General features: G+C 31.9%; 1 protein-coding gene across 1 annotated transcript; it reads right to left on the bottom strand.

Moving 5' to 3' along the window:
- Window positions 1-1,563: 1,563 nt before the first annotated feature.
- On the bottom strand, window positions 1,564-4,531 carry LOC105617023 (probable tyrosyl-DNA phosphodiesterase). The gene is made up of 5 exons (XM_012198604.1): window positions 4,466-4,531; window positions 3,683-4,389; window positions 3,067-3,606; window positions 2,726-2,933; window positions 1,564-1,710 (listed from the first exon to the last, which is right to left on the bottom strand). The coding sequence occupies exons 1-5, from the start codon at window positions 4,529-4,531 to the stop codon at window positions 1,564-1,566; spliced, it is 1,668 nt and encodes a 555-aa protein (XP_012053994.1).
- Between the last annotated feature and the right edge of the window lie 8,938 nt (window positions 4,532-13,469).

The following is a 13,469-nucleotide window of genomic DNA, read 5'->3' as shown; positions in this document are numbered from 1 at the left end:
ACAGCAGTCTCGCATTAAATTAGATAGAATTTATTTTCGATACAGAATAGACGAATAAATTTGTACTTGTTGTATTACTATTAAGTTCTATGAGAAATTTCTATAATCATTTTCGACATGTTTCTATGAGAAATTCACAATAAGCTGAATAGGGAGCTCTGAATCTATTTGCTTCTATGAAGAATTCTGTATTAAATTTTCTATTCGAACCTATTCGTAAAACCAGGATTTGCTTGCATATGAAATGGTTTAAAAAATTCCCGTTTTAAATATCGTTATTTTCCTCATAAAAAAAGATGATCGTATTATAGGTTTTATAAGGATTTTCTACAGTCGACATTCGTATGAAATATAGATATTTTCGACGATTCGATGATTCTATGAGAAATTCACAATAAGCCGAACAGGCCTAATAGTATTTAAACGAGACTGAAATTGATGTGCGTGCGTGCGTGCGTGCGCGCGCGCGCGCGCGCGCGCGCGCGCGCGCGCGCGTCGTGTGTGTTGTGTGTGTGTGTGTGTGTGTGTGTGTGTGTGTGTGTGTGTGTGTGTGTGTGTGTATGTGTGTTGCGTGCGTGCACGCACGTATTAATAAATAATAAATGTGGTGTTCCAGGCAAGTTCCTATAAAATTGTATGGATTGTGAAATACTTGTAGAACCGATTTCGAAAGTTTCATTTATTCATTTCGGTTTTTTTATCAAAACCGATTACTTGGAAGCAGATATTAATCCCACATTAAATCGGATAGACACTCATTGCGGAATTTCTGATATACCATATCTACTCAGTTCAGAGATTCAATAAAATTACACATAAACTCTCATAGAGTTTATATTTAGAATATCACATACATGCAAGAAAAATTTTGTAATATACTAATAGAAACGGGTAGAAAATAAATTAGGCAAATGACTCTATGTGACTTGCTCGTACCGCATAAGAATGATACCGATTTATAATGACACCGGCTTAATATTTCAGTTTATCAACATCGTTAGATATTACAGATTCTGGATAAAATTTGTCGTCTTTCTACAATTAAAAATTAGTATAATATTCTCCATTCAAAATCTGTCTACAGATTTGACTATCTAAGTTGGTATACATATAGAGATCTTAGATCTAGACCGCTTAGAATCTTAGAATTTTAAGTTTTTATATTAATGGCTACCAATAATATTAAATTAATATTGTAAAATAATGTAATTATTAATATCTTACAATTATCAATTGTCTAATAGCTTACATTAACGTTACAAATAACAAATCGTTATCTTCTAAATAACGGTAACGTTACTTTTTAAAATTACTAACAAGTAGCGATATTATTTTATACAAAAAGTAATGATAACAGTAACGCGTATTTTTTAAAAAGTAACTCGATTTTTTTATAAAGTTGCTGATTCCAATTTAAACATCAGAATAAATTGATTTACTAGCATCTCGTTCCCTCAATCAATAAATACAAATACGGATGCAAAAATATTTTATCATTTAAAACAGATAAAAAATTAGTGCCATTAGTTGAAATATTACAAAACCATTAGTGCCATTGAAATATTACATTTCGTTTAGAGAATCGACAAATTCGTTGACAAAAGGACTATCGACCGAATCATATCGGCTTAATGGAAGATCGTATGGAATCGGAAATATTGGAACAGCTGTATCTTCTTCTTCCCCAATAGGAAATGTCGCTGTTCCAGTCTAAATATAAACAAGTTTGAGACGTAATAATTAATATTATCGACTAAATATGCCTTAAACACATTGCCATAGAGGAGAAGATGGTTATGGCCAGTGTATATATTGTGGCCTCCCTTAATATCTCTGCTATTATATAGCGAGAGAAAATCCTAATGAATTAATGATTACTCATGGAATTATTTGTTCAGTAGTTTGCCGTTACACCATGACTAATATACCAATTGCCAGGACTTATTATAACGCATTTTTTCTTTCAAGTATTTCTGAGGTACATTTTAGCATTTAATTACACCTACTTCCTCATTTTTCTTAAACTTGAGCATATTATCATATGAATATATATATTTTTGAGTGTCTTATTTGCATTAACATAATTTAATATTTTATTATATTTGACTGTATATATTTGACTGTATATATTTTGAATTACGTAAATTTAAACAATACCAGGGCATTTTGTTACTATAGCCCTCTATGGATATTGACTATTCACAACTACTTTTATGAAATTTTTATATCAAAATAATTATTTAATAATCGATTGTAGCTCTATTGTTATTCTATTGTCTATAATTTATATTACATATACTATTTTTAGTACTGATTTTTAGTGAACAGTTTATATGCAAAAGTTATGTGAATGTATATATATTCATTTGCATACATTTTAAAATGTTTTACTTTTTTGTTAATTTTGTAATCAAGTATTATTTTTTAAACAAAACTAATATTCTAAGATTATTTTTATGGATCACAGTATCACCCTGTTTTTCTTCAAGCTGATTATGCTACATTTTCATTAAAAGTATCTTAATAATAAATATTTTATAACTTTGAGTCCAGAATCAATTCAACAATACTTTCACAAATGTAATTGTCAACTTAAACTTAAATATTGATTATTTACAAAGTTATTGTGTAGAATGTAATTGGAGTGCCATATAATACCATCTTCTCCTCTAATATATATCCATAAATATGTCAAAAATTATTAAAATAATAATGTGATGCCTACGATTAGTTTTGGTATGAATGCGACGCCGGCCTCATAGTTTCCTATACTATAACCTTCGTATTGTTTGGTTGATCCCCATGCGACTTTGCTCAGATTTGCGCTGGTGAGCAAAAACCAGGGAATTCTTTTCGAATCGGGAGAAATTCTTGTGTAAGATTTAATACAAGGGATCGCACGATCTCGTCCTGTTCGCTTAGCTTTCCATTGACTATAAAAGTTAAGAAATAAATGTAAAATTCTAGCTGTAGAAAAAACGGATTGCTTCTAAAGTGTAAAACACAAATGTAAAAAATATGACCATAAATATTTGAATAAAATAAAAAGAAATTATTGTAACTTACTATAAATATTGTTCTAGCCACTGCTGCTTAGAATGTAATTCTGCACTGTATGTCAAAGGAGTAATTAAAGTTTGACAATCAAAGCTTTGCTTATAATTCTCTATTGACGGATAAATAAACTGAAACTGTGGATGATTCTTTAAACCTATAGAAGTCTCCTTCGACATACACCGAATTATGTCTTTCAACAACCAATTTTCGACGGTTGAACCAAAGCTACCTACACCAGAACTTAGTGCTACTATAGGCCACTGTGCATCTGGTGGCAGTGTGACATAGCGTGATAGAATATATGCCAATTTCTTGTATCCCCAAAAATTGGCTTCGTAACCTTTGTGAATTCCAGGAACAGAAGCGACGAGAAATACGTTTACATCTGAAAAATCTACTCTCCGTACTGCACTTATCCACTGCGTCAAAACCGGTTGGTCATATTTATCCAGATATCGCTCGAGATCTTTTTTAAAACCTGTTGGAGATTCTCCATCACTAGGATGTGCAGATTCTGGCAAGTAAGGCAGATGAGGTGAAATCCACAATCTAATCAGGACATAATAAAAAGATGTTTATAAATAAAAATCATCTAACGAGAAATATCTAAGTGTATTTAACGGACCCTTGTGTCCTGTTTTCCCAATCAACGGAATATAAGCCAGCAGTAGAGACAATCACCCTAATCCCATTTTTATATTGTAGAATCATGATGTTCGTATGATGACTTGAGAACTCGTGTTGTCTGTCTACCTTTATTATAGTAATATTTTCACTTAATGCTTCATGATCACGTATTTTATGTTTGTACAGAATTGTCATGTCAATACATTGGCCAGCCAACAAATACTGTAAATACAACCATATGACATCTACCATAAAAGTTAAATGAAGACTGTTAACAATTTCTCCAAAACTACGATCGAGAATTTCAGAGAAAATTATGGAGAATTGTTGATTATAAGTCTCTTTGGAATTTTCGACTCTCGTGAAAAATAAATGGTAAGGCGCTGAAGAAGCATATTTTATCGCAAACTTTCCTGGTGTCACAACCATTACTGTATACCCAATTTGTTCCATTAGCTGAATAGCCATTCTTCTAGCTTTCTTCCTTACTTTTTTGGAATCAAAAACTTGATAAGTATGGATGAGATATTCCATTCTAGGTGTTATTAAATTTGAATCTTTTTGATTATTTTTGAAACTGCTTTGAGAATCGTCGATATTTTGCTGACTATTGTTTGTGAAATCATTGCTTTCTGTGCTCATCTGTCTCGTTTTTTCTGTATCGAAAGTGCTATCTTCTGGTGCCTCCCGATTTTTCTTTTTTGTCTAATAAAAAATTTATATTTATTACATTTATTTTTCACAATTTAAAGTTCATAAACTCATTCTTCATTATACTAACCTTGTCGCGTTCCAAATTCTCATGTTCTTTGCCGGTCAAAACTGTAGAAAGAGCTCCTTCGTCCATTTGCTTAAATTTATCTTGTTTCTCCTATTACTGATTTTTATGTGTTTTTTTTTCTTCAAATCTTCGTTACTTTATTGCAATTGAAAAAAATTATTTTAATAAATTAACTATCAATTATCATGACATCACTACCACACAGTACAATTTACCTCAAAAGAATCTTCGAAAGAATTAAGTTATTCCAGATTTCCAAATGCAGTCCGAAAGACGACTGAGTAAATAATATCTAGGACATTCCAATAAAATATCTGTGTATATATAGGATCGGTATGATATCGCTTTTGCTAGTAATAACAATAACAAAGGAAAAATATAAGAATCGATAAGATTTACACACAAAGCGTTATCACTTTTTATCATAATATATCGTCTTACTTTTGATTATTAAATAAAAATTTTATCGTTTTCTATCATTTTTTTATTTATTTCTTAATGAAAATAAATTCACAATCGTTGGTATATATATATATATGATAAAATATTCTTGTAATAATTTATTATTCTCTATCTTCTTGTTGGTATTTATGCAGAATAAATAATTTGTATATAATTACGAAAAAAATTCTAGTAGGAATTTGCCGATTCTTATTTAATATTGTTTTATAATAATATTATCATCATATGTAATATACAAATTGTTCATTTTTTTATAATATTGAATTATAACATTGGAAAATTATATAATTGCGAGTGCTAGTTAAATCCTAAAATTCTGGAGTGTTATATCGAATTAAATATTAAATAATAATAACGTTCAAAATGACTATTTTTAATTTTAAATCACTTGGGAATGCATAAATACTTATTGTTTCATTGATAAATTCTACTTTGAATCAACGAGATCCGGTAATTTTTAATGTTAATATGTATAAATATACACAAATGTTTATAAACATGTCATAATCATATATGAAATAATGATTATAAACATGTCATAATCAATATATGAAATATGTCCATACATATTCATATATCTCTCTTTTTTTTGAAAATTATTTTTTAGTATAACAGAAGTAATAATAGTAATGTAAAAACATAAAAAATAATTAAAGGGACAATTTTAGCATTGTTTATTTTAGAAAAAAACAAGTTTGGAAAAATGTTAAGAAAATTGCTCATACACAATTATGCATAATTATATATAATTATGTATAAATAATTTTTGTACATTTCTTCAAACTTGATTTTTTCTAAAATAAATAATGTGAAAATTACCCATTTTTAACATTTCCATATTACTATTATTATTTCTATTACACTAAAAAGTAATTTTACAAAGGAAAGAAGGATATATAAACATGAACATATTCCATATAAAATTATGTGTGTTTATGAATATTTATGTATGTTTATTCATATTTATATATATTCATTTATAAAAATTTTTTTACCGAGAACATCTAAAAGAGTGATTTTCAATTTATCAACCGATGGAAATCTTTTAGTGCAAAATGTTTGGTATCTAATGAAATGTAATTAACTCCAAATTTGCTCTTTTAAGTACATTACTATCCAGGTAACAAACTGATGTTATTTATTAGCTTATTATCTAGGTAATGATTTAATAAACACATAGAACTTTATGAATATTATTACTACCTTGTATCTTACAATCAGTAATGAAAATAGATGAATATAGATCATATTAGGTGTGGGAAAAAGTTCGTGGCGTTTTTTGCCATCTAACGGGAAAAACGCCACGAACTTTTTCCCACACTTACTATAATGCATGAATTTCATCCCCATCACCAGCTAGGATTCATAAGTCGGAATGGAATTTCCTTAAATTTCTTTATGTCCTACTGGGGGAGGGGGTAAGCGAGTTTTTTTTAATCCTCTAGACGTTATCTAATTATAAAATATCCGTAAGATATCGTACATATTAAACATTTGTAAATGCGTTTGCAGATATTTACCGAATATGAAGTTATCTTAAAATATGTATGTTATGATGATGTTCCAAATTATCTGTACATCTACTAAATAAATTAAATATACTATGGTTGTTCCTGTTTTGTCCTTTCCCAATTTATTACCGTTTTCAATTGTTGGATTGGCTGTAAAAATCATTATACGTAAAATAAAACATCTCTGATATTTCAATCATATCATTCAACTGCCTATCAATTATTTCTCCACTAAAATTAAAGTAACAGTTATTAATGATATATCAAATGATATAACAAATGATATTACATGTAATGACATAATCAATAATGATGTAATTATTAATTACGTACAATGGAAAAGTATAAACAATTACAATGGGAATATTCTGATATTTCATCCAAATAAATCGGTTTTATAACTTCGGTTTCATCGAAATAATTCGATTTGCAATTAAATTTTTGGTAAATATTTCTCCATAAAAAGATAATATTTCTTTTCTGCAATGTCAAATAAATACGCTTATTGTTCTAAAATCCAGAATATCCAGAATTATATTCTCTCTTGAGAAAATACATCTAGAATATAATTAATAGGAAATAAAAATCTTTTAACATCTGTAATCATCATAGAATTCATCGCCGAAATTATAAAATAAGACTGAATATTATGAATGAAATAACTTATGAATCTGATTTTGATAGTATAAATGTTTAATTATGGATTTCTTTGTTTCTTTTAAATAACAAGAAAACAATAAATGTATGTGATTCTGCAAAACATTACTTACTCTAAAATTCTACTAACATACGGATATTCCCATATATACATTTTTATTGAAGTGATAAACAGTATGCGATATCTGCAACTTCTTTGAAGTTGAACTTTGTAATCATGATTCAGCACTTCAGATAAAGTCACTATATTATTTATAATTGATGTATCAGATATGTACGAGTAATTACTTACAAAAATAAAGTGTAATTAATAATTAATTTCTATGTTTATGTTTAAACCCTTGAAAAACTGATCGGAGAGCTAATGAAGGAAAACTAGAGAGGATATGGAAGGACGGTTAAAGTCTGTCTCGCAGATATACGCACACAGGCAAACACTCGAGACTCGAAGGCACTTTTTATAGAATAATGCCTGGAATATGGTCAAAGTCCCGAAGGAATGCTATAACACCTTTCCTATGAGCAGTGCGAACGTCGATCCTACTTTTGGGTCAAGGAACTTAATTCTTTTGACCCGGGGCTGGACCATGTGCAATCTCAGGTAATGAGGAACGAGATACGAGGTATCGTAAAATAAATACATTATTAAACAAGGATATTTACTTTAAAATAAAATTATTTATTTATTTATAAAGTAGAAAAAATAAACTAAAGGTTACAATAAGTGATATGAATTGTCGGTATTATTGCATCTATAATTAAGTAAGCTTGTAAGTATGGTGTAAAACGTGGATTACATGAGCACTATAATAGTGAAATACAAAAAAAAGGGTATAATTAATGCGTGTGTGCGTATGTTCTTTACAAATGTGGATTTAAGTAAAAATGGGGGAAAAGCGGATTAGAGAATATTTCCAAGGAAATCAAAAATTTCCTTCAAGGTTCCATGATCTTCAAAGGGAAGCGGAGAATAGGAGGAAAGAGGAAATTGTGGCTCTAAAGATGAGGACAGACAATTTGTTCTGAGAAATCTGGAAGAGGAGAGTTTTCGATTGGGGAGTCGAAGAGATGAAAAGTGAACGTATGAATTTCAAATTTGAAAAATTTCAAATTTGAATTCTTAAATTCGAAGGTGAGGTAGAAAACCACGTTTTGTTCGTGAGATTGGGAATACTTAGGTATATTCGCGACGAAGTCGTCGTTAAGCTTATTAGTTATGAAATGCTCCGTTTCTACTGACGTAATAATGGGATGTCTTATTAAAGATGCGATCTTTTCGTATTTCCAGCCGCGCAATTTGGTCCAGACCATCTGAGCTCAGACAAGAATATTACTGGAGCGGAAATTGTTAGAGAAGATATAAGATTCAAGGGCGAAGTTATATTGTTAGGTTTGAAAGGGAAAGAATCAACAAATTCTTGGAGCAGATGAATGCTCCAGATTCATTGAAAGAGAAGGAATCGACAAATATTTGGAGCAGATGAACGCTCAAGATTTGTAATTGAAAGGAAAGGATTGGTAACTGAAACAGATGGTTTGGATGTGTTATTATAGCTTTTCCGCAATTAGCTTTTTTCTAGAAATGATCCAAAACGGAGAGGATGCTTACAAATTTATCATGTTATTACTGGTTGACTTATATCGCGCTTTAAAGTAAAAAGGGTGACACAAACTGCGGAACCCATAACTAAGGCAGGAGATGTATGAAGTGCGGCAGACAGTCACACAGGATGGACACGATTGCATCACAAAACCAATGCCCAGAATCGAAGTGGCGCACGATATATATTGGGTATGGGAAAAAGTTCGTGGCGATTTTTTAGTAAAATTAAAGTGTTTTTTTTTAGAGTATTGAAATCAATTTATTTAAACCAAATGTGCTCCATTATTTTCTATAATATTTTGCCATTTTTGGGGCAGAGCCATAATTCCCTCGCGATAGAACTTCTGTGGTTTCTGATCGAAAAACTGCTTCAAGTAATTTTCACAGGGCTCTTTTGAAGCTAGCTTTACACCATTAAGAGAGTTCTGTAGAGACCTAAACAAATGATAGACTGGGGGGAGGGTGCTATGTCAGGACTATACCAGGTATATATATCAGGTGGATGCATTAAAACTTCCCATCCAAGCTCTCGCAATTTTTGCCGAGTCATCAAAGATGTGTAGTCGAGCGTTGTCGTGATGGAAGACGACACCTCTCCTATTGATTAATTCTGGCCGCTTCCTTTCAATTGCTTGTTGTAATCTCTGCAGTTGTTCACAGTAGAGTTCGGAATTAATTGTTTGATTGGACGATAACAGCTCATAGTGAACGATTCCCTTCCAGTCCACCACACATACAACATCACCTTCTTCCTCGTCAATCCAGGTTTTGCGATTGCTTGTGCCTTCTCTCCTTTTTTTATCCACGATCTTTTTCTAGTTGGATTGTCGTAGGTGATCCATTACCAGTTATCATTCTCTTCAGAAATGGCTCAATTTCATTTCGTTTCAGTAGCGTATCACAAATGTTAATTCGATCCATCATGTTCCTAACACTCAACTCGTGAGGAACCCAAACATCGAGCTTCTTTTTGTATCCAGTTTTGTGTAAATGATTTAAAACTGTTTGTGGTCGATGCTTAGTTCCCTGGCAATTTCCACAGTGCTTACATGCTTATCACGCTCGACTTTTACTATGATTTCATCGGACTTTTCAGTGATTGGTCAACCGGAGCGAGGTCACATCGAAATTTCCAGCACGAAAGCGAGCGAACCATTTCCGTGCTGCTGATTTTGATAGAGTATCTTCACTGTATATAATAATAGCGCAAATTTTTTCACAAGCCTTCTTGCAGCATTCTTGCCTTTATCGTAATGATACTGCAAAATGTAGCGAATTTTTTCCTTATTTATTTCCATTTTCAAAATAAAATAACTTTTGATCCACTTCACCGATTTCAATCTTTTTCGGCTCAAAACAAAGGTTAAAATGTCACTTTTTAAACGCATGTCTAGTGTTGCCGATGCGATTAATAGTTGCCGACTGCTGAGCATTTAATGTCATCTAGCGGGAAAAACGCCACGAACTTTTTCCCACACCCAATATTACTTCACGAGATTTTCTGTTCTGACGCTTCCGCAAGTCTCTATATTTATACCTCAAAAAAAGGATGTAATTCCCTTTTTCTAGGAAGCAATTCTAGGAATCATGTTGTTACGTCATCCAAGATTTATGATTTTTTTTAAGTGTTATTATTGTTGATCTTGAGGACCTTAATTCCCAACGTGGACGTTATCATCCCTGGTGGGCGCTAAGAAGATCTACGGGAGCGTTGCTAGTCCTAAGGGCAGAAGGGGGGAGCAAGTGACAAAAAAACCAGAGACGCCAGAGAAATTTAATCTCTTAAATATTTTCTAAACACTTAAACATTCACTTGATTATATAAGTATTACAATTATACATTTTTATAAGAATCAAATATGTCAAACCTCCATATATATTGATTTAGGTTGTATGATATGTAAGATTTTTTTTATTATGTGCAATTTTTTTCGGTTAATGTTTTCTTGTACAAAATGATCAGAATAAATGCATTTATGCATGTTTTGTTAGATTTATTAATAGAACGCGGATATTCGTGCATGATTTCGTGCACGGAGCACTATGTGAGTAATATTTTTTATTTGTTTCTGTGTAATTTTCTTTTTGTTGCTTTATTTAGGGATAGTTTGTCGATTGCCTGATTTATCAGTTTATTCGCGAAGGAGGCGATGAGCCAAAAAAGGTTGGAAAACTATGATTTAGAATACATCGTTTAAGAATTTCATGAAGAAAAAGAAAGATTTTTCTTTAAGGCGACTGATAGATTACTCTAAATGAATAGTAAGTTTTGTTATTTCGCAGAAAAATATAGCTAGGTAAACAGTTGTTTATAGTGTTGAGCCAGTTTTAAGGTTATTGCATGCAGAGTAATCATTGTCAATCGCGAGTCCGATCTTAGATAGATTAGCGTAGGAAATTACTCCGTATTTTATAATTTTGGCGCGAAATGGTGCCTGTTTTTTTCTTAAAATTAATTTGTTGATCAGCCTTGGGCGACAGCTTAGGTATTCGCGTAACATAAATATATGTATGGTATATTTTGGTGTATTTGATCTTACCGCTTTCAGTTCTGCATTAATGTTGTTATTTTTTTCTGATTAATTGACATTTATGAGTTTTCGGAAATTATTTGGTCTCTTTAATTTTTTCAAATTGTTATCAAGATTTGCATATAATAAAAAAAACAGTAAATATTCGCTGATGATTATATCAGTTATGAGTGTAGCACTGATGTCAGTAATAATACACTGATAATACACTCATTTTTAGAGAGTACCTTTTAATTCTTCCGTTTGTAACAAAGTACGCCATTCTACACCTTCTTATGCGGAATTACTCTTATTCATTCGTGAGCATTATGCATTTTCGCTAATAGAGAGCTACGGCGGAGATACATAAATTCTTAAATAAGAACCACCTAGGAAAGAATATAAAAAGCGCAGCATTTCGCATGTGAAATGAGCCCTAAAAGTTGTGCTTTAATATTATTGGGAGTACAAATTAGTTCGGTTTTTTGTGCATTTATTTCAAAACAAAATGAATGAACAGATCAATTAAAGTATTGTCCATCGTTGCTTATTACTTTTTCCCATCTTTCAGGCAATTTTCGAATTCCATCTCGAAAAAATGACTCGTCTTCGGAGGCGATCCAATTTTGGAGCCAATTTTCGATTTCTGCGAAAGAAGTGAACTTGCTGCATCCTTCGGAACAACTAGTAATCAGAAGGAGCAATACGACGGTGCGGTAAAACATCCCATTTGAGCATTTCCAAATATTTTTTTACGACTTTAGCAACATGAAGCCGAGCGTTGTCATGAAGAAGAATAACTTTGTTATGTCTTTGCTCGTATTCCGTTTTTCTCGCAATGCACAGCTCAAACGAATCAATTGTAGCCGATACCGATCATCCGTAATGGAATCGCCAGGTTTCAGCAACTCATAGTAAACAAGACCCTTTTGGTCCCATTAGATACAGAGCATGATCTTCGAACCATGAATGTTCGGCCATAGTGTTGATGTTGAGGTCGATGGCAACGATTGACTGGGCTTAGCGTAGTATTTTATCTTCTTGTGGTTGTCATAGAATATCCACTTCTCATCTCCAGTCACAATCCGATGCAAAAAACCTTTTCTCTATTGTCTTTGAATCAGCTGTTCGCAAGTGAAAAATCGCCTTTCAATGTCTCTCAATGTTTCAGTTCATAAAGCATCCAATTTCCTTGTTTTTGAATCATTCCCATGGCTCTCAATCGTATAGAAACGGCTTATTGAGTTATCCCCAATGATTCTGCAAGTTCCTCTTGTGTTTGACTCTGATCTTCTTCGAGTAATGCTCTAATTTTTTGTCTTCGAATTTTTTTGGCAGAATGAGGCTTGTCTTCAACGCTGAAATCTCCATCCTTGAAACGTCGAAACCATTCCCTACATGATTTATCAGTTGGAGCAGTGTCACCATAAACTTCGACAAGCATTCGTTGGGCTTCAGCCGCACTTTTCTTCCAATTAAAGCAGAAAATCAAAAAATCTCTCTCGCAAATGCTGCTTGGTTAACACAAAATTCGATATTTCAAATACAGTAAAAATCAAGGTTTTTGTATGAAACTTAAAGCGATATAAACTGAATATTATTATCAGATGTTTAACTCTGAAACCATCTCTGAAACCATCAAAAAAAACTATCACTATGAACCATTCACAATAGCTGGAGCTATCTTTAGGGAAATGGACCGAATTAATTTGTACTCCCAATAAGGTGCTACGATGGAATTTTAATTTATTTTAATCCATCATGACAGCAACATACGTGATGCTAAATAAGTTCAAGATATCATTATGTTATTTTAAACAGGAGTGTAAAAGCGTACTTTTTGGCGTAGTTTGCCATAGTTTGGTATTGTTTGGCATACAAAGACATGCATCGGCTTACTTTGGCATAGGAGTAGAATTTTGCGCTCAATTACTTCTGTATTTTCTAAATCATGTATTTACTTTTTGGCGTACTTTGGTATAGAAATTTTTCCGCTAGGGATTCGACTGTGATTGATCAATTTTTTACGGCTTGCGACCTTATTGTGTAACAGGCCTTCAACTCCGTACAAGAGCTCTCGCGACTGCGACAACCATATGACTAAAAACAGTTAATATTTCTACGACATTGGCTGCGTTCAGCGGACTCAACAATTGAAGCCATTTTCGTATATTACTACCAGTTAGTACAGATAGTACAGTATAGTATATGTAACGAGAATATATATATATATATATATATATATATATATATATATATAT

Source organism: Atta cephalotes, assembly GCF_000143395.1.
Source record: "Atta cephalotes unplaced genomic scaffold scaffold00011, whole genome shotgun sequence".
NCBI classification, from domain to species: domain Eukaryota; kingdom Metazoa; phylum Arthropoda; class Insecta; order Hymenoptera; family Formicidae; genus Atta; species Atta cephalotes.
Note: the sequence above shows the minus strand (reverse complement) of the source record. Positions and strands in the feature narration are given on the sequence as shown.

Excerpts from the sequence above, each read along its gene's own strand:
- LOC105617023 (XM_012198604.1), bottom strand. The coding sequence starts at position 4,531 with ATGGACGAAGGAGCTCTTTCTACAGTTTTGACCGGCAAAGAACATGAG. Across the intron at positions 3,607-3,682 it reads TGGGAAAACAGGACACAAGG|ATTGTGGATTTCACCTCATC; the intron begins GTCCGTTAAATA and ends TGTCCTGATTAG. Across the intron at positions 2,934-3,066 it reads TGGCTAGAACAATATTTATA|TCAATGGAAAGCTAAGCGAA; the intron begins GTAAGTTACAAT and ends TAACTTTTATAG.